The following is a 19468-nucleotide window of genomic DNA, read 5'->3' on the forward strand; positions in this document are numbered from 1 at the left end:
TGGGTGTTTGCTTTATAAAACAAGGGCTCTGCCACCTGACAAGAGAGTGGTGAAATGGGCGAATGGACAGAATATTTTTATGTATCACTCAGAGACATTATCTGTCCTATTTATTACAGAAACGATTTGAAAACACTTGGAATGAATAACGCCTCTTTTAAAAACTTGAAATGTTGCATTTCATTAAAGTTTTGAAAACCCACACACAATTGTTCACATTTATAGGTCCAATGTGGTATCCCAGGGCATGTGCATAACAGTTAATGATCAGATCGGGGCAACTGGCTTATCCATGGACACCGAACATACAATTTCTTAATGTGGGAAACATTCAAAACTTCTAGTTGTGTTAAAAAATACAGTTAGTGAGTACTCAGCACAGTTGCCCGCTCCCTACGGGATAGTAAAGTGACTCCCCCACCATGCTGCCCTACCCTGCCCCCTGCACCCGCCAGCTTGCCCCACACGTCTCCTCCCTCTCCTCGTCCTTGGCTCCAGTAACTCAAATTCTATTCTTCACTTCTCTGAGGTCAAATGGGTATCCTATGCCCTCTAAGGCATTGGTCTTTCTCCTCTATGCTCTTGACTTCTCTCTTTACAACATACAATCCAATCCATCAGCAAACTCTGCCTTTTAGCTTCTAGTTTTGAACAAGCCCTGGCGTATTCAAGCACTCACTTCCTCTTCCTGCAACGTCCCTGGCTAAGTCACTATTCCTACCTCCTGGAATAACTGCCAATATCCTTTAACAGAGTCCCTGGCTCGCGCTGACCTTCCATCCTACCTCATTTGCTTATCAGAGCAGGAAGTAAATGTGCTACAATTACACTGTGGCAGAGAAATGCTGTGAAGGGTGGTTGTTAGCCCATCCTGGAAACAATCAAATAGGAAAGAGGGTGCTGCTAAAGCAAGCCTGGGCTAGCTACACAAATTAATATTCTCTAATCGTGAACCATAGTTTTCACAGTGTGTTTTAAGGATTAAAAACGTGAGATTTTTAGGAGGAAAAAAAAATGACTAACCTGTATGTGTTACAGTGCATGCTCTTATTTGAGAACACACACAAAGAACAGAGCATGAAGGACAACACAGGGTTACCATAGTAAAGTTTACGTGTAAATACTACATTTCCTGATTTGTCCCCCTCTCTCTCTTTCCCCTCTTCTCTTTCTCTCTCTCCCCTCTCTCTCCTTTCTCTCCTCCCTTTCTCCTTTTCTCCTCCCCTCATTCTCTCCCATTCTCCCAGAGTAATAGCTTTAAGCTGTGCTAGGTGCCAAGCAAATCAATCACTAGGTGTGGTTGAGTCCAAATTGCCTCTACAAAGATCAAAAACAATTTTTACTTGAAAAATTTGAAATAAGACAACTGTATAGTATTTATTGTTTCCTCAAGGATTAAGTGGAGACGACTGCATACAACTATCTATAACAGGGAAAGAAGTAATTCCAAAGCAAACTCACTTTAGTCCAAGCTGTTGTCTCCAAACCAGCTTTCAGACAAACTGTAACCACAACGTACTGTGAAAAAAGAGAGAGAGAGAGAGGAGTTTGGTGTGCAGTTTGGTGTGAGTATTCCTTGAGCAGCCTGAACTTGAAGGAATCCATAGGCCATAAAGACATGGAGAAACTAAGTTAAATCTGGAAGGCCTTGCAAGCCTGCGGAGGTACGCCCACAAGTGTGCCCTTCAGAGCGGCTCAGCAGTGCTGCCCTTACCGTGTAAACAATATTCCCAACAAACAAGTAGTCTGTGGCTTGACCACTTGCTAGCGGAGTATCTGGAAAAAAAGGAGAAGAAGCCACGTTAACTTCTAGAAGGCTGCCGGGCAATCTGTTTTTTCTTCTTTCTTTCTTTTTTTCTTCTTTCTCTTTCTTCTTTCTTTCTTTCTTTCTTTTTTTTTAGAGTATGAAAATGGAGCAGTAGAACCATCTATGAAAACATGAGGGCATTTCTTTCTTTTTTTAATTTGCAAATAGAATTTGCTACTCAAAATTGTCCTGTTTTTCTCCATCCTTATATGACAACATGTTTACAATCTGAAAGGACACTAGTTTATTGATATCATGTTTCAACTAAACTTATTTAACATTAATGAGACAGCTAAGTGGGAAATGTCTATGGTGTGCAAAGCTGGCACCCTGACCTTGACCATCATATAAAGACGGCCAAAGTAAGCCTACAAAGTTGTCACTCAGTCTCCATGTATCTATCATGGCCTAAAAACCCATAATCACATTACAGACACACAACAGAGTGTTTTTAAATAGCTCTCCTCACTGTTACATTATCTAGCACCTCTAGAAAATTCCCTTAGAAGGCAGTACTTCAAGATGAAGAACAAAATGGAAAATAATGGGAACATGAAATATGTTCATGGAACATCAAAAACTACATATCCATATCCATAACAATCAAGCTATGTTGTGAGATCTACAGTTGATTGCTGATTATCCTACTTCATTACACCTCTACCAAGTGGATGAAATTGTTGCTTTGGATACACATAGGAGGTATTTAATATTTTTTATATTCTCTTCTTTTAAGCATTTTAACATTAACATTTTTACAATGTGTTGACAAAACAGGATGGGGGTACCTCTTCTCCCCATGACTTATACTCAGGAGGCTGACATGTGAGACTCAAGGGTTCAAATGTAGCCTTGGCCAATTACTGACCTCCAAGCAAGGCTGAATAACAAACAACACTTCAAGGGAATTTGTGAAAAATGAATATCAAAACCAGGAACAACCACAAACCACCCTTTCATAGACGTCCTTACTTGAAAAGTCTGATCACAAGCTGCCTTATATATAAACAACGGACCACTTATATGATGGGCATCCTATTTTACACATTGCAGCATAAGAATACCTAACACCAAGTGAAAGTGTAATAGAAGATGAACAGAAACCACAAAAGGAATACAAGAACGGCCTAATAAACTTCTATAAATGGATTTGCCACACATACAGCAAATTTCAATACCTACTCCAAATGTTTCAAAATACAAACCACAACAAGAATTGGTGATCTCCTCTATTACATTTGAGTGAACATAGTAAACAATTTACTTCCATCAAGGAAAGGGAAAAAAAAGATGATGATGATGATGAAAAAAAAAAAAAAGATGTCTCCTATGAGATTCTGAAGGTACTTTCTCATTACAATGGTATTGTTTTTCCTCTTATTTCCTTCAAATGAGTAAAACAAAAGTGGACTTTCAAACAGAACAAATGCTTGATTTTCACCGATTTTATGTTTTTCTAAAACCAACGTTTCTTTTTGTCTGAGAACACATCAAGTGCTTCAGCGTTACAGCCTTCTCAAACCTTCCTCTTGTAATTAACTTGGGACTGTACAGCATCAAAGTTAGTACAAAATGACTGACTCTATTTGGGGAGATATTCCCTGAGACTGCAAAACCATTTTAAAGTCAGAAATGGCTTCCTGAGTGAAGGGACCACCTCTTATCCTCCTTCACACTCAGGTTCAGTTCTGGGGCCCCAAAACTGGGTGGTAGTGATTTCTTCATCCACATTTCCAGCACATCTGCTGTTGTCCATGCATATTTGGGCACCCACAGCCCTGAACTCCGATGAATGCTACTGGGGGCTGTACTAGAGATCAAAGAGAGATTCTACCACAGATGTAAAAAAAAAAATGTCCTGGAGGCTGAGGGAAGATGGGTAACGAGAGGGGACAAGGTGTGGGAGAACCATGTTAAAGTGAACGAAAAGAAAGTGTAAAAAGGAAGCAGCTAGCTTCAAAATCTCAAAGACATGTTTTAGGCTTCACATGTTTTAGGTATGCACTGAAGACCCCTAATATTCCACAGCCCCAAATGTCTGAGCTGGAAACGCTTACAGTTCTAAGCCATGGACACTCATCTTGTCCTTGCAAACAGCTAATCTAAACAGAGAGTGCCTACTTCCAGGAACTGGGTCTGAGGTTATTCTAATAGTAGATGCAACACTTTAAAGAGGTACTTCACTAAGGGTCATGTGAGATTAGACAGGAGTTGTTTATTTGAGTCTAGCAAAGATCATAGCCATGAAAGGAGTAAGCTCAATCTTTTATGTGCTCAAATCTACTGTGTGCAAAGCATTATGGGAACTGGGAAGAGAAGGATCCTCCCTCCATGGAACTTGGACAATGACAGTGGGGGAAGAAAACACACTACACACACACAAAGTGATATACAGTTAGCTATGAAGAAGTGTAAGGTAGACTATTTGAATACAGAGTGACCAGAGGTTGTTATTTTAGTTCAGAGAGGTGATATGTGAACAGATCAGAATGACAGAGAGGCATTGGTTCAATGATCATCAAGAACAGGCTCCTGGAAGGAGGAGAAACTGCCAAGAATCCTAATGAGAACAGTGCTTAATAAACCCAAAAGTCCATCATGAAGACCAGTCTGTCTAGAGACTTGGGGAGAGGAAATGGCCAGAGGCCAACACGGGCAGATTGTGCCCAGGAGCCTGCACTAGTATCCTTAACTGGTGACTACTGGAGGATGCTGAGCCTTCGATGTGAAGGTTTTGAATATTCTCAAAGGAATAGTGCAGATGACTGGAGAAGAGAGAAAGGATAATGACAGGCACGGTGGCAGTTTGGCAGGGATGGCAGCCAACCATGTGGGTGAGTGATGCCAGTGACAGCAGAGCTATACACCCACTGCAACACCCTATCTCCATTTAGTTGCTTACCTTTTAATTAACCGAAAATAAAAAAGAAATCCCAGAGGCTTGGGAGGAGGGAAAAGGGGAGAGCAAGACATTGCTTAATGAGTACAGAGTTAAAAGCTGGAGGCAAGGAAACAATTTTGCAAATAGCTGGAGCAGCAAGCTCAGCGTCTCTGATTTGCATATGTAAAGTGGTTAAAGCTGAAGAGTTTATTTCAACTATGTCTATACCTGTTATCACAATATCAAATTAACAAAACACAATCACAGAGCCAAAACAATACAAACTTTAGAATAAATGAGAGCAGTACATCTTTCCAGCCCCAGACTTAGGACCTCAAGAAAAGGCCTTGAAAGCATGGTGACAAACTGGATCAGTTGGACTTGAACAAAACTGTAGACATTTATGCTTCATATAATGTCATCAAGAAAATGGGGGGAAATGAAGAAAACACCTGCACATTATGTGTCTGATGAGAAGCTTCTGTCTAGGACATGAAAGAACCCAGCAATATAAAGTGTGTCAATATGAAAATGGGCAAAGGACCCAAATAGATTTACTTAGCACAGAAGATGCACAAATGGATAACAGGGATTCAGAGAAGCCCAATATAATCGGGAATAAAGGGAAACATCCCAAAGCCACTTGAAGAATCATCTCACTAGGATGACTGTAACAAAAACGTCAATCACGAGTAGTCAGTGAGAATGTGGAGACCTGTAATGGTTCACACACGGCCGGAAGCTGAGTAAGCTCTGCAGACATTTTGGGAAACTGTTGGCATTTCCTAAAAAAGATTGTGCACATTTAGTACATGACCCAGTAATTCCCAAGAAAAATGAAAATGTGAATGAAACACAAAAGCTTATACATGAATGCTCATAGCAGCATTAGTCACAACTGCCCATGAAGCCTAAAACAATGAACTTCATTATTCTTTATCCACAGTAGCCTATTCATAACACAGATGTCCATCAGCTGCTGAATGAACAAATAAATGTCCATCACTCGGTGAGTGGTGCATCAATATAATAGAGCATTATTAAGAAATAACAAGGAATGAAGAGTGGGTACGTGCCGTAACATGGATGAACCTTGAAAAGTAAAAGAAGTTAGCCTCAAAAAACCTGATGTTGCATGCTTCTGTTTATTAAAAAAATGTCCAGAGTGGGCAAATCTACACAGACATAGTGCAAAACAGTAGCTTAAGGGGCTGAAGGCTTGGGGGCAGGGGGGAAATAAGGCAGATGACAGCTTTTGGGGATGAGGAAACATTTGAAAGTTAATGAAGATGAGGTTGTTGTATAACTGGAATTGTACCTTGAAATGGGTGACTTGTTCAGTGTAAATATAGAGGTACAATTATATAACAATGAAGCTGCTATGAAGATTTGATCCCTTAGTCACTGGCTACATGTTAAATGCTCAGTAGCTGTGTATGGCTAGTGGCTACTGTACTGGGCAGCAGACACTTACATCTCCATCTTTCTGAAGCCCAGCTGATAGTACAGGGCCAGAATGGCCATGTCAGACATGCTGAGAAGTGACAGAAACTGGTAAATATTTTGAAGTAGGGATGACAGTATTTGACCATGATTTGGAGGTAGAGCAGGAAGGAATGTGAGGAACCCCAGCCTGAGCAGTGAGGTGAATAGGGTCACTGACTTGTAATGGAGAATAGCATCCTGGTCCTTTATCACAGGAAGACAGCTAGAGGAGACCTGAAGCAGTATTTTCAGTTCAACATGGAGCATGACTGTCTACAAGAGAAGGAATTTGGCAAACGAAGTGAGAGAAAGAATTAGTTTAGCAGGTAAATCCTGGTCACGAGAGTTAGGAGATGCTGGGTGTCGCTTGACTCTCTTATATCAGTTCTTATATCAGTTCTACTCTCAGGGAGTTTATTTTAGATTTGAGGCCGTGTCCCACAAAACTTGAGGTTTTATGTCAAGGACAGAGGGAGGATGAGCCTGGGAAAACAGCGCATCCATCATCTTTTCCTAAAGCCTACTGGATGATTTCCACGAGTGCACAAAAAAGGTCAACTTCCTATGTGCTTGGGTTGACACCACTGAGTCACATTTAGAATGGTCTGCAGCTGTATGGACAGGCCCACTGCCATGAGATGCTCAGGCCATACACAAGAGAAGAGAGCTGTCCTAGAGAGCTGGGCCCTCTCAGACATGGACAGTCTGAGGTGTTGAGAGGCGCTGAACTCAAGCAGCTTGTCAGGCTGTTCTTCCAGACACACATTGTTGGCGATTTCTACATTAGATCCAGGAACCAACATAATGCAGGCTTAGACAAGTGAGGTCCTGGAGGCACAGTCACCACAGCAGATTTCGTTGTGAACCACTGGGTCAAAGCCACACTGGCCTCTCTGTATTTAGTAGTAACAGTCTCCCAAATGCAAAATGTCTTTGAAAATAGTTGTGGCAAAAGCACGATTTATAAGAAAAGTATGTCTCATTTTCTGAGCAGACAGAAGGATCAGGGAACTTCTTTATAATATTCCAAAGGGCAAGGCTGATGGTATTTCACAAAGATGCAACTGCAATTAAATGTTCATTAAAAACATCACATCAATACCCAGCCAAACCACAGCATATATTCAGGAGTGGCTCTGACAAATAGCAAAATGTCATAGCACGGTGCTGTGCGGCTAAAGATGCTAGGATGTGGTAATCGTGGAACCAGACGGGAGATGTATATGTGTACTTCAGCTGGAGCAAGAATCCAGGGACAGCTGAAGTGACAGCCGCAGGCATCTTGTCCTGCAGAAGGCATTAGGGAGGAGCCAGGAACACCGGCCTCTTTTCTGGCCATCAGAGCATTTGCCAAGGCATTTTTGGTCGGAACCTATGCCAAGTCCCTGCTGTCTTCTCTTCCCTCTGCTTCGAAACATTCAGCAGAGCAATTCTGGAGCAGAGCAGACTCCAGACTCCCAGCCGCCCCCCACCCCCAGCCCTGCAAGCCTCTGGGCCTCTTAAGATTCCAGTGGCTCCGAGCAGCTACAGACAGCTCGCTACTCCCGGGTTTATATCCAGAGCAGAGAGATATTGTCCAGGATCCAGAAAACTGGATTTACAAATAAACTTTCAGAACTGAACTTGTGAACATGGCTCCATGATCGGTCGCTATCACTGACACCATTATTTCTGCTTCCAGCCTAGGGAGAACATTTATTTTCTTCCCCTTCTTTATAAAGAATGGTATGGAATGTTGGAAGTACTTTCTAAAGAGAAGGGTTTATACAAGTGTTAGCGATTATAATTACATTCACGATGGTGCTGGGTTAAGTTCCTGGTTACATAAGCCTTTGGATTTTCTTCTTGCTCCTGCCATTTCAGCTGGATGAAGTTAAGGACACAGAACTCAAATTTCACTATCATTTTCCCCCCTTGTGTTTACTAAAAATAAACTTGAAAGGGGAAGTAAAAATAAGAGAAGGCAAACTTGCTGGTGACACCAAATATCAGTGTGGCCACAGACAGGTTTCTTATCTCTGTGTGTTTGGGTAATGGACATTCCCCAGCCGCTGGCACCCCAACAAAATCTTGCCAGTCAGTTTGAGCAGAAGTGAGAGATCCCTTCAGGAACAAATAAGCCTTATAATCCTCTCCTGCTAGTGTGCAAAGTGAGGGTGAGCTCAGGGGCTGTGCACTTATGGGAGCCTGTGGTAGTGAGCCTGACGGCTGTTGACCTCTGGTGCAGTATGGCATGCAGACGTGAAAATCACTGCCATGAAGGCAGACACTCACACTGGGAGACCCCTGTGTAGGGGAGCAAAGTACCTGGCCCTAAATCTACTTCTGTAGTTCATGCTGGCTATTCACAAAAACTGCAGACCTCTCTAAGCACAAGAATGGCACTAGGAAGAAACCCACAGGTAGCTATGTCAGCAAATAACAGAAAGAGACAAAAGCTTTGACGATGTCCTCTATTTGACTCAGGAAGAACAGGTAGAGGGAACAGATGAAAGCACATGGCTGCCACCTCTACTGGGAGATGATCTTGCTGGTTGTGCTCCTCCTTCCTCACTCTCTCATAGATGGAGCCATCTCCTTCCCACCAAAAGAGCATGTGGTCATCTCCAGTGTCTGCAACAGGCTCCATCTAATCCAGGGAGGAAAGAGCTTACTGGTTTACAGGTTCTGATCACAGTCCATCATGATGGGAAGTCAGGGCAGGAATTCAAGGCTTGAAGCTAGGCTTGGGGACTGAAGCATCAGTCAGGAGAGAAAGCTGTTTACCGGCTTGATCTCAGGCTCACATTTAGCTGAGTCTACTTGCCAGTACTTCCCAGGACTGCCTGCCTAGGGATGACACCACCCACAGTGGGCTGAGCCCTCCCATATCAATCATTCGTGAAAAAAAATTCCCCAGACTTGCCTACAGGCCACTCTAATGGAGGCATCTTCTCAGTCGAGGGTCCTTCTTCCCAGATGACCCTAGCTTGTGTTAGTAGAAACAACAGCAGCAGCAGCAAAAGCAACAACAAAAAACATAACCAGCACAAATATTTTAAGACAAATTTTCTTTTCTGGGAAGTATATTCCTTCCCCCTCCCCATTTTTCCCTCATAAATTTCATCAAGGAGAATCTGAAAAATGTTTTTTTCAAATCAAAATTAATTTTGTGTTCTTTTGCCAATAACCACATTCCACTTCAAGGAGGGCTGTACAACTGTGTAGACTAGAAATGCCAACCGAAGCCTAAGAGCAGCCAACAAGGCCCTTGAGTTCTGGAGCCTGAGACGGTGCCATCCATGATCTTAATCTAAGGTAATTTTCAGATCAAAGGGTGGGGGCTTAAGGTAAATCAGATTGGGAGCTTGATGGTGGGACAGTTGAGAAAAGTCTGATTTACTGATTTGCTTGAGAGGAAAAATTTATTTTGAAACTTGGAATGAGTCATCACAAACTTGATCAACAAGACTGACTGCTTTGAAAGTCTATCCAAAACCATGCAAAAATAAGCAAAGGGAAAAATTCTTGGAGACATTGTAGAAAATGAATGAGCTGCCCACACCTTCTCAAGAATATTTCTTCCCCTAGATCATGTTGCCCTGACAAAAATGAACAGGGCCGAGAGGTGATGCCTGAGCCTTTCGCCACCAATGGTTGGGAGAGAGGATTTTAGAATAAAATTCACTGGTGATGTGACACAATCCGGGTAGCAGCATACAGATACCCAAAGCCAAAGCCACACTACAGACTTTGGTCTTGGGCAAGCAGAAATTCTTCAGAACTATGAGTAGGTCTGTAACTGAGAAATTATTTCAGCACTTGGCTGAGGAAGAAGGGAGGCGGGTCTGAAGGCATCAGTGCTAGATGGGGTCCTTAGCTTTGGAAAGCACTCTGGCTTGTTTCAAAATGGTGCTTTGTTCCTATGCTCTTAAAGACAGACTGGTTGCATTTTCCTAATTTTTAAAAAAATATTTGTTATTAATACTATTACTACTGCTATTGTTATTATTATCTTACTTATGTGTATGTGTATCTGTATGGTTTTAGACATGGGAGAGCAGGTGCCCAAGGAGGTCAGTGGCATCAGATTCCCTACAGCTGGAGTTACAGGAAGGAAGGAAGGACGGAAGGAAGGAAGGAAGAAAGGAAGGAAGGAAAGGGGGAAAGCAGAAAGTGAAGGAGGGAGGGGGAGGAAAATAGTTCACTTATATTTAGGACATTCAATCACTTTCTGGATTTTTACCATTGATATCCTACCAAATAAAATGAAGCACATATACACACAATTACACACATATTCATACACACATACACACACACATACATATGAACACACACATATACATACACATATAAACACATACAGAAACACATGTACACGAGCACACACACAAACACACACACATATACAGTCTTAACTTGGTCATAAGCAAGATTTTATGACATGACTCTTCAATACCTCCAGCCCTTCAATGAGAACATGTCTACTGACATGCTGGTGACAAGAGTCCTTCTCTTACTTACTTCTTTACCTCATCCACCCCCATCCAGATGCTATCCTCCCTTTCCGCTGAGGTCTTCCCAAACCATCCTCCCCTTTGTGCTGTGGTCCTCCCAAGCCATCCTCCTCTTTCCACTGCGGTCATCTGCTGCCCAGCCTTCCACACAGGACACTGGATGCGTGCCATGCAGACACACTCTCACAGGGACACGAGGCTTGGGGAGGGGAGGAGGAAATGACACTGTCCACTGGTGCTGCCAGAACAAGCTCCCACAGACCAGGACAATCACAGAAGCTTCTTCCTCACAGTCCAAGATCAAGGTGCTGGCAGCTGCTGAGTGTGGCAGGGGCTCCCTCGCTTCAGAGAGCTCTTCCTTTGCACTCTCACACACGGAAGGAACAGGCACTCTGGTCTCTTACACAAGCCTACAACACTCATGAAGCTCTACGCCTACAACCTTACCACCCCGGTGGCCCCACCAGCTACCTCATTTTGGGGGTAGGATTTTCATAGGGGGATTTCGGGGAGCTACAAACAGCCCATTTCCCCACAATGGCTCTTCTGCCATTCCTACATAACTGAAATCTACTCATAGCTACAACTAAAGCTAAGTATGAACCCCTTTAAGGGTAGTAATAACCCAAGTGGAATGTACTCCTGGGGCTGTGTTCAATCATGCTCTGTTTGCTTGAGATGATGACTTTCTACTCTGTACTAGAATTTTCCATGTTTGAATCTAACTCCCCCCACTAGAGTACAAACTCAAAAGGTGGGACCTTCTGCCTGCATTTGTACATTCACCTTCCTTTTGTAAAATTACATTATTTCATGTGTGTGTTGGGGGGGGGCTGTGCACCACAGCATGCGGAAGGCAAAGGAAAACCGTGGGAGTCAGCTTTCTCCTCCTGCCACGTGGGTTTATGGGACCAAGCTCAGGTCCTCAGGCGCCAAGCACCTCTCCCTCTACCTGGTGGCCCTACAGTTCACTCTCACCCTAGCGAAACCTGGCCCCGTTCCTGAGTCATGAAAACATGAGTCCATATGGTCTGTGGCATTAACAATTCCTGCTTTTCACTGAGCAAGAAACCTTACAAATTAGTTCAAAAGCAGTCATTCCGTTGTTAGAGGAATCAGATCAAGAAGAACAAAAATGGTCTTTACGCCAACATACCTAATATCTGTCACTTACCTCCGTTTAACACTTCGCCTTCATTGGCTGTTTGCTACAACATCCCACAAGAAGACTTAAAAACAACAGCAAAAACCCACAAAAGACTCTTACCCTAAGAATTCCTTAAATGATACTGACGATGACGACAAAGGGGAAAACCCCGGGGATCCTATTATTTGCCTACTAGGCGAATTGGAATTGGAAGAAATAGACAAGGGAGGCAGAACCTAACTTTAAATTCACTTGGTGACATCTGTGAGAGGCGAAGGCCGCTCCTCAGGGAGTGGATGGATCTGAGTGATGGATCTAGGCAGACTGCAGCAATGCCACCAGCAGCTGCGGCCAGACACTCTGCGGTGCACAAGAGGCCCCCTGACACTGCTAGCTGCAAGGCTGCCTCCTCTGGCTGTCTCTGCAGGAGCACAAGCCTGGCTCGCGGGCACCAGCTGCCTAGTACGCTGTTCCAGAGCAGGCCACTCCTGCCGCGGGGCCTTCCTGCCGTGGGATGGCTGCTTCTGCCCCCCACATGCCATCGCTTCAGAAACAAAACCACAGCCCAGGCTCTCTTCTACTCACAAGCCCTGACTTTAGAGAACTGTCAAAAACTGAATCCACTGAGTGAAAATGAAGTGCAAAAGGGCTTAGGGTCCAAAGAAAATGATTTTGCTAGAATGTTCTCTGGGGGCGGTGGTGAATCTAGAGGCAGATAATTTCGTTTTCTAATCTAAATATTTAAGGGCCTCCGAAAGAAAAGGGGCTGTGATGTGTCTGAAAGAAAAGCGCATAGAACATCTTCCAACAGCATGAAGTAGGTTAGGGGGCATCATCAGTGTGCTGAGTCGTTCCTGTGTGGAGCACAGAGCATAGGCACAACAAAGGAGCTTGCAATCCTTACATTCTCAGGTCCTTTGAGCATCCAGGGCATTGTCTAGGCAACATTAGCAATTCGTTTATGACCGTTTGAGAGGGATGGCACTTTTATGTTACGTTTTCATCAAGAAGTGTGAGCTAATACAGGCTGTCCTTGTGCAGAGGGACTAAAGGCCAACCTGGAGAATCAGTCTAATTTCAGTGGTGTGTATCAAGGAAAATGTACTCAGAAAACACAGGATTAAATGTGATTAAATGTTCAAGACCTGAGTGACTGTGCACACAGGTACCAGAGACTTGAAGTAGAAGGCTTAAGTTAGTAACAGAGGATTTTAAATTCATGGGCAAGAGACATAAATGTTCCCTCAAGGTCAAAGACTCACCTATCCCAACCTGAGCATGGAGTTCCTTATATTTATATAGTCATTTCAAAGACAAAGCCAGAACTTTAGGACTTGCACGGGAACCGGTGCCTGCTGGGAAAGGGAGTGGGGAGGTCTGTGTTTCCTGTGTTGATATCATGTGTGCAGGACCACCTGGGGAAAGTGGTGCACACACGGGTCTCACAGGAGGCAGAGCTCCTTGCAGGTGGTTGAAATCATGAAGGCGTTACCTACCGTGCTCCAGCGCTTTCATGGGAAGCCAGAAGAGGATGAGGGAGTGGACCAACGCATTGATGCAGTGACCCCAGAAAACCTGCAGGGAGACACACCAGGGGTCAGGGTGCTGGGGACCCAGGGTCTCCGCGTGTGACTGCAACAGATGAGGCACTGTGAAGGCTCCCATGTGGGCTGGGCACCTCAGCGAGGGGCCTTGTTAGTCTCTTTTTAAAAACCAAACCAAAAATGGCTCCCTCCTGCTTACATGTAGATGGCAGGGTGATCTCCAGGCAATGTTACTTCGGTACAAATCTGTCTACACCTGCGCGGAGACGACACGCAATCCCTCCACATCTGAAAACTGAGCTTCAGTGTGTGCTACCCACTGTACCTAAGGGGGCACTTCCGAATCACTCAGGAAAGAGGGCTTAATAACTTCCACTCACAGGGCTTGTGAGTAGAAGTGAATAAGAAGAAACTGGAATTTTGTTTACTTTAAAACATTAAAACCCATTTTATATATACATTTCCATTTTTAATTCTTAAGCCTTAACATACATTTTTTTTTTCTGTCATCTTTGAGGTCAATGTCTTTCTCTCTCACACACACTGTCTTTGGGGGCTGGCAAGATGGCTCAGTGGGCTAAGGGTCCTGCATCAAGTCTGAGGACCTGAGCTCAATCCCAGGAATCCCATGGTGGAAGGAGAGAACTGAGGGCCGTTCTCTGACTTCCACGCACCCGCAGGGGTCTGCAACATCCCCTTCTCATACACAGAATAAAATAAGTAATGTGAAAATTCTCTTTTAATGTTTGCAATGTTCAACAAAAGGGCACGGAGTTTTGCCCATATGACAGTGTTGTGAGCATTCCCATGACTTTAAAAGTTATCTTTTGCACCCAGGCCAAGCATGTGCTGTATTGCTCCACCCTGGCCTAGGCCCTTTCAGTAGTCTAACTATTGTGGTGAGAATGCTTCTAAATCCAAGTGAGACTTAGTCAGCTGTCTCCAGGCTGTTCTGGGGAATGTCATGAAGGTGATTAACCTGCAATTAGGAGCAGAAAATGGCAAAAGACATTCTATTATGAGGCAACCAGATTTATCCCCAGTTTTATTTACTGTCAGTTTACTGTGATGATCGGGGCCAGATCCAGGCCTCATGTGTGCTGGGAAATGTTGTACCATTTCTCCATAACCTCAACCCATTTGTTCTCAGTTTGACCCACCTTTTTTCTGAACTCTCCATTAAAAACACAAAATAAAACAACCCTCCCCACCCCCGAAAATAATAACCCTGCTAAGTGCATGCTTGAGACTGAGGCCTACCCAGTCCGCTTTCAGTGTGGGCTCATTTTCTGCTTATGAGCCACCCCTGAAGATTCAAACTGAGGGGAACAGATGTGACCTGTGAAAGCAGTGTGGAGAAGGGGACTCCATAAACAGACTCAGTACGCAGGCTGATAAAATTAGTCAGCATGTACGGAAACCAGCGGAGCCAATAGGATGCCTCTTATTTTCTCCAATCCTGCATCTGCCTATTAAACCTGACCAAAGAGAAGGCAGCTATGAGGTGGTCCACTGCTTTCTTATAGGCTGTGTAGGTTTCTAGGCACACACAGCACCATGGTCAGGCTGCCGGGCTTACATCCTGCCTCCTCTGCAGGGGAGATCCCTTCAGGTAGTGGCATCCAATCTCACTGCCACTGTTTGCATGCGTGTGGCAGAGGCCTGTGTGATGGGCTCATTTTGGTATTCCAGACTGTTCCACCCATTTTACAGGTGGCCTAGCCTCTGTCTGCATCTCCTCGGGATAATCTATTCATGTTGAACATCTCTAATCTGAAAGCAGCATATCTTAAATACCCCAAAATTCAAAACTCGGTGGACAGTTGTTGAGTATTTAGACTTGCTCCCATCTCCAAGATATATTATATATGCAAGTATTCCAAATTCTCCCCTTCTCCCCTCCCAAAAGCCTCTGAAATACACAACACTTGGGGTTCTAGGCATCCCAAGAAAACAGAAGGACCTTAGTTTGAATGCCCAGCACATGTGAAAGTGGGAACTGGCTGTATGTGCCTATAAACCTGGGGCTGGGCGGTGGGTAGAGGCAGGAGGATGAGAGCTCTGGACAGGAAGCCCATCCTAAAGCATCAGCTTCAGGCTCTACACAAAGATCCCATCTCACAAAATAAGGTGGAGAGTGACGGATGGTGACGAGACACCCAATCTTCTCCTCTGCATGCACCTGCATGTGTGTGCACCTCCCCCAACGTGTGCATATACCTCACATGCAAAGTTAAAACCAGTAAATGAGGCTGTAGCCAGCCCTAACAAGGGCCGCATGAAAGTACACGGCTGATGGTACTGTAAAGGGGCCCAAGCTGCTGCTGCCCACAGAACCCAGAGCTGTGAGCGGAAGGAAGGGCGTGCTGGCTGGACCTGAGGAAAGTGTTTCTGGATCCCACGGCTGGATATAGGGGTTTCTGTCAACGCACTGTGCCAAGCACCACTTGTCCTGTGGATGGGTAATCAGAGCTGAAGGAGAAGCCTGTGCCTTCCATAGGTCAGAGCTGGTTCTTCGCCTCATTTACCTTGGTGTTGAAGCCTTCTGCATTCTGGGTGATCTTGTAGAGCTGTGGAAATCTGAGCATGCTCTCCTGAGTACAGGATCTCTCGAAGATTCCCAGAGTGAAGGGTGGCAAGGCGGTGAAGATCTGTACAGAGACAATAAGTCATTAAACACAGCCCTTCTGCTTCCCACTGTACCAGTGTTTCGGCTCTGTGGGCCCACCTAACCTCTGCTCATGTCCAAACCTGAGACTATGATTCACAACTCTCTGAACATCCCCCAAACAGAACAAAAGAAATCCACAAGTCGCCTTTTTCCCCCTGTTGATCCATGTAAATGAATCCATGCAACACTAAAAACATAAATTGCTGCTGAGCTAGGAACTCACTGGTGAACCGCTGCCTTCTGGGTAGAACTAGCCACAATGGCGCTTCCACTACACTTAGCTCCAGAAAGCCATGTGGTGTTTTCTGTCAGTGACTGTGTGAGTTGTACCATGTAGGGAAACCCCTTGATTCTCTCTTCAAGTTTCAGGAGGCACGGGTAATTCCTCCATGTTTTCATTCACCAGTTACCACTGTGAACAAGATAGGGCCAGTGGTGTGTGGGGCACTGAGAATTCAGACAATTCTTTAGAGAGGAAGAAAGGCCGGGAAACTTCCCAGGCCCATGTCTGCTGCTGAGGAGGTGATCCATGATGGCAGGGTGACAGGAAGGTAACGTGTGTAGCGTTGGGGCTCTGCAAGGTTGCTCAGCTAGAACATCATGGTGGCACAGTGAGAGAGGACTCAGTGCATCCGCGTATGAGGCTTGCAGGGCACGGGACCAATAGGACTTGGTCAGATGATACTGAATGTGGACAAGGGGCTGCTCCTGGCTCCTCCTCTGAGAAGAGCACCCTTCTAAAACTCTCAGGCATCGACAACACGTTTTGGGGAAGCCTGTAGCACTCAAAGGATGTGGCTGGCTGAGGACACAGTACGAGGAAACCGTCTCTGGGGCAGTGGATGCAGAGAGAGCCTTTGAGGTGCAAGCTTTCACCAGTTCTCCTTGGGTCAGATGTGCTCATGCTTCTGCGTTGCAAAATCAAGCCAGACACTGATGATGGGTTTAGAAAGAAAGTGCCATGTCAGTCCAAGGGCCACTCTCTCACTTGATTCTGGCAAGTTCAAAGAGACTGGCCCATCATTTATCCTCAGCCAGCTTTGCAGCCATGGAATCCAACCCACACGTTACCTGGAGACTGAGAATCTGACCAGTGAGACGCACCCTTCCCCATGCTGCTGGGATCAGACAGGTGAGTGAGGCCAGTGATTCTCTCAGGTGCCTGCTTTGGCCCAGGGCTGATGGAGAGCAGCCCTGGCATTTCAACGGGCTACATGGAGATGGAGAGCTGCCGCTATCACCTCGTTGCTTCAGCAGATGCTGTGTGTTTCATGCCAGCGGAAGGAACGAATGGTCAAGGACTGTCTCAAGGAGCATCCACTGTGGTGCATGCTTTCACCTCCACTGTTCTCCAGCAGTCCAAGCAGCACGCGTATGCCAGCACGAACTCTGCCAGCCTTTTCCATTTTCTCTTTTATTTGACTCCTCAATGTGCTTCAAGCCCTCTTCACCCTCATTACTGGTGGACAGCCCAGCAAGTTCTAACATGCTTTCACCCTTTAAGGTAGACTGTACTCACCTATGTAGACTGGATGGGGACCATGGTTTTGTTTGCTTGTTTGTTTGTTTACAAGATGGAGACATTATGCACATTTATCTTCATCATTGTTTTCTTGCTAAACAATACATCACAAAAAGTCCTGCAAGCTCCTGGGATGTCACGCTAATGCAGTCTTTTTAGTGCTCTTTAGTGCTCACATATAAGTCACAGCAGGGATGTGTCATAGTTTTGAGTTATTAATTCACCAATGATTCTAGCCTTCTTTTCATTACCACAAACATGTATGAAACATCTATAAGATAGTGCCGTGTATGCTCTGCTCCTTCCCCATGGGAGGAAGAGCTGCTGGGAATAGCAGGAAACATGTAGTTTTGCTTTTATATGATGTTGCCTGCTTGTGTTCTAAAAAGGATTCCAAGATTTTATATTTCCCTTTGCAAAGAACGAGAGTGACCTCTTGCCAGTCTCCCTATCTGAAGTGGTTATACGCCACGTTTATTGTTCTCTTGTTTGAAAGAGTCAGATAGTAACTCTTACTTTAAAAGTTTTATGTTTCCCCGTCTACCCGTGAGCCTGCACATGTGGACCATCTGGGCCTGCCACTTTTAGCAACGTCAAGTTAGGTCCCTGTTCTGTGTTCCGCCATGGTTATTTATCTCTGAGAGTTCCTTGAGTCCTCAGCTGGGTCTTTGAGCTGTGGCTTCTTTTGCAACCTAAAAGTTTTTAAGTTTTAAGTGGTCAAAACCAGCTTTGGACCATTGACTTGTGGACAGTTTTCCTACCATGGAGCTTATGTGTAGTTTTTAGGAGCATGTCAGGGGAGACTCACACTTTTATTTTTCCCATTCAAGTCCTTAATATATTTGGAATTTATTTTTCTGTGAGGTATAAGCTAAGAATTAATTTTTTTCCCAGATAATGAGCCAGATGTGAAAACACAATTAATTCATACTTTCCCACGAAGCTGATAATAAAAAAAAGTCACCATTATGGTTTATTAGACTCGGATGTATTGTTGTAGACTCTGAAGTGGAACCCAGTTCTGTAATCTGTGGCTCTGAGTCTGTCAGGCACATACCGCTCTTGACGTGTTTTCCCGCCTAGCCTGAGAGTAAAGTCTACAACCTCTTCCGAACGTGTTTCGAACATCTGCTTTCAGGCTCTCCTTTATTCTACTTATAGCTCCTCTTGTACCCCTCAAACCTATTTGCATCATGTAAATGTCCATACTAACTTTAGAAGAGATGACGTTGTAATGATTTTTAAGTCTTTTTGAATAAGAAAACAGTACACTTTCCGTCTAAATCCTGGTGTTTAGTCTTATTGCTTTGTCATTTTTCAGTGGTACTGGGGACTGTGCAAGACAGACACATTGTCTACCCCTGAGCTATATCCCCAGTCTTGCTTTTATTTTACTGTTGAATTCTGAGACAAGTCTCACTAAGTTTCCTGGGCCAGCCTTGAACTCACTCCACAGCGCAGGGAGAATAAAGGTAAAATGCTTTTGCCTCAGTCTCTGCAGTAGCCAGGTTACAGGAGGTGCTAGGAAGCCCAAGTGATTTTTAATCTTTCGTTAAGACTTTGGGCTTTTTCATAAGGGTACTATAAAAGTACAACTATATAATTTATAATTTAAAAATATGTGGGAGATGCAGTCATACTACGCCAACTGGCTCGTCCTCAAATTGTGAGCCCCAATGATTCTTCCTGCCCCAGTCTCTTACACAGCTGGGACTCAGCCATGTGTCACTGTGCCCAGCCATGTATGAGTTCAATTGCTTTCTGAAAGGAGTTCTTATATATTTTTTTCTTCAGTTTTTAGGAGCTCTTTGGTAGACTTAAAAATAGAATTATGGGTTACTAGAACAGAAACAAAATGTCTTATCTGACTCTTTTGGAATTCCCTCATATTTCAAGTATTTTTCTGTTGGTT

The 19468-nt window shown here is 44.3% G+C and overlaps 1 protein-coding gene across 3 annotated transcripts in view; it reads right to left on the reverse strand.

Moving 5' to 3' along the window:
• Positions 1-19468, reverse strand: part of Atp8a2 (ATPase phospholipid transporting 8A2) — a 504296-nt gene that overhangs the window by 130794 nt on the left and 354034 nt on the right. For all 3 annotated transcript variants that reach the window (XM_055617218.1, XM_055617234.1, XM_055617226.1), the window contains 4 exons: positions 15892-16014; positions 13316-13394; positions 1715-1776; positions 1462-1518 (listed from right to left, as the gene is read on the reverse strand). In XM_055617218.1, coding sequence (XP_055473193.1) covers positions 1462-1518; positions 1715-1776; positions 13316-13394; positions 15892-16014 — 321 coding nt within the window. The remainder of the gene's footprint in view (positions 1-1461; positions 1519-1714; positions 1777-13315; positions 13395-15891; positions 16015-19468) is intronic.

The sequence above is a fragment of the Psammomys obesus genome, unplaced genomic scaffold, assembly GCF_907164565.1.
Source record: "Psammomys obesus unplaced genomic scaffold, mPsaObe1.curated_primary_1811, whole genome shotgun sequence".
Taxonomy (NCBI): domain Eukaryota; kingdom Metazoa; phylum Chordata; class Mammalia; order Rodentia; family Muridae; genus Psammomys; species Psammomys obesus.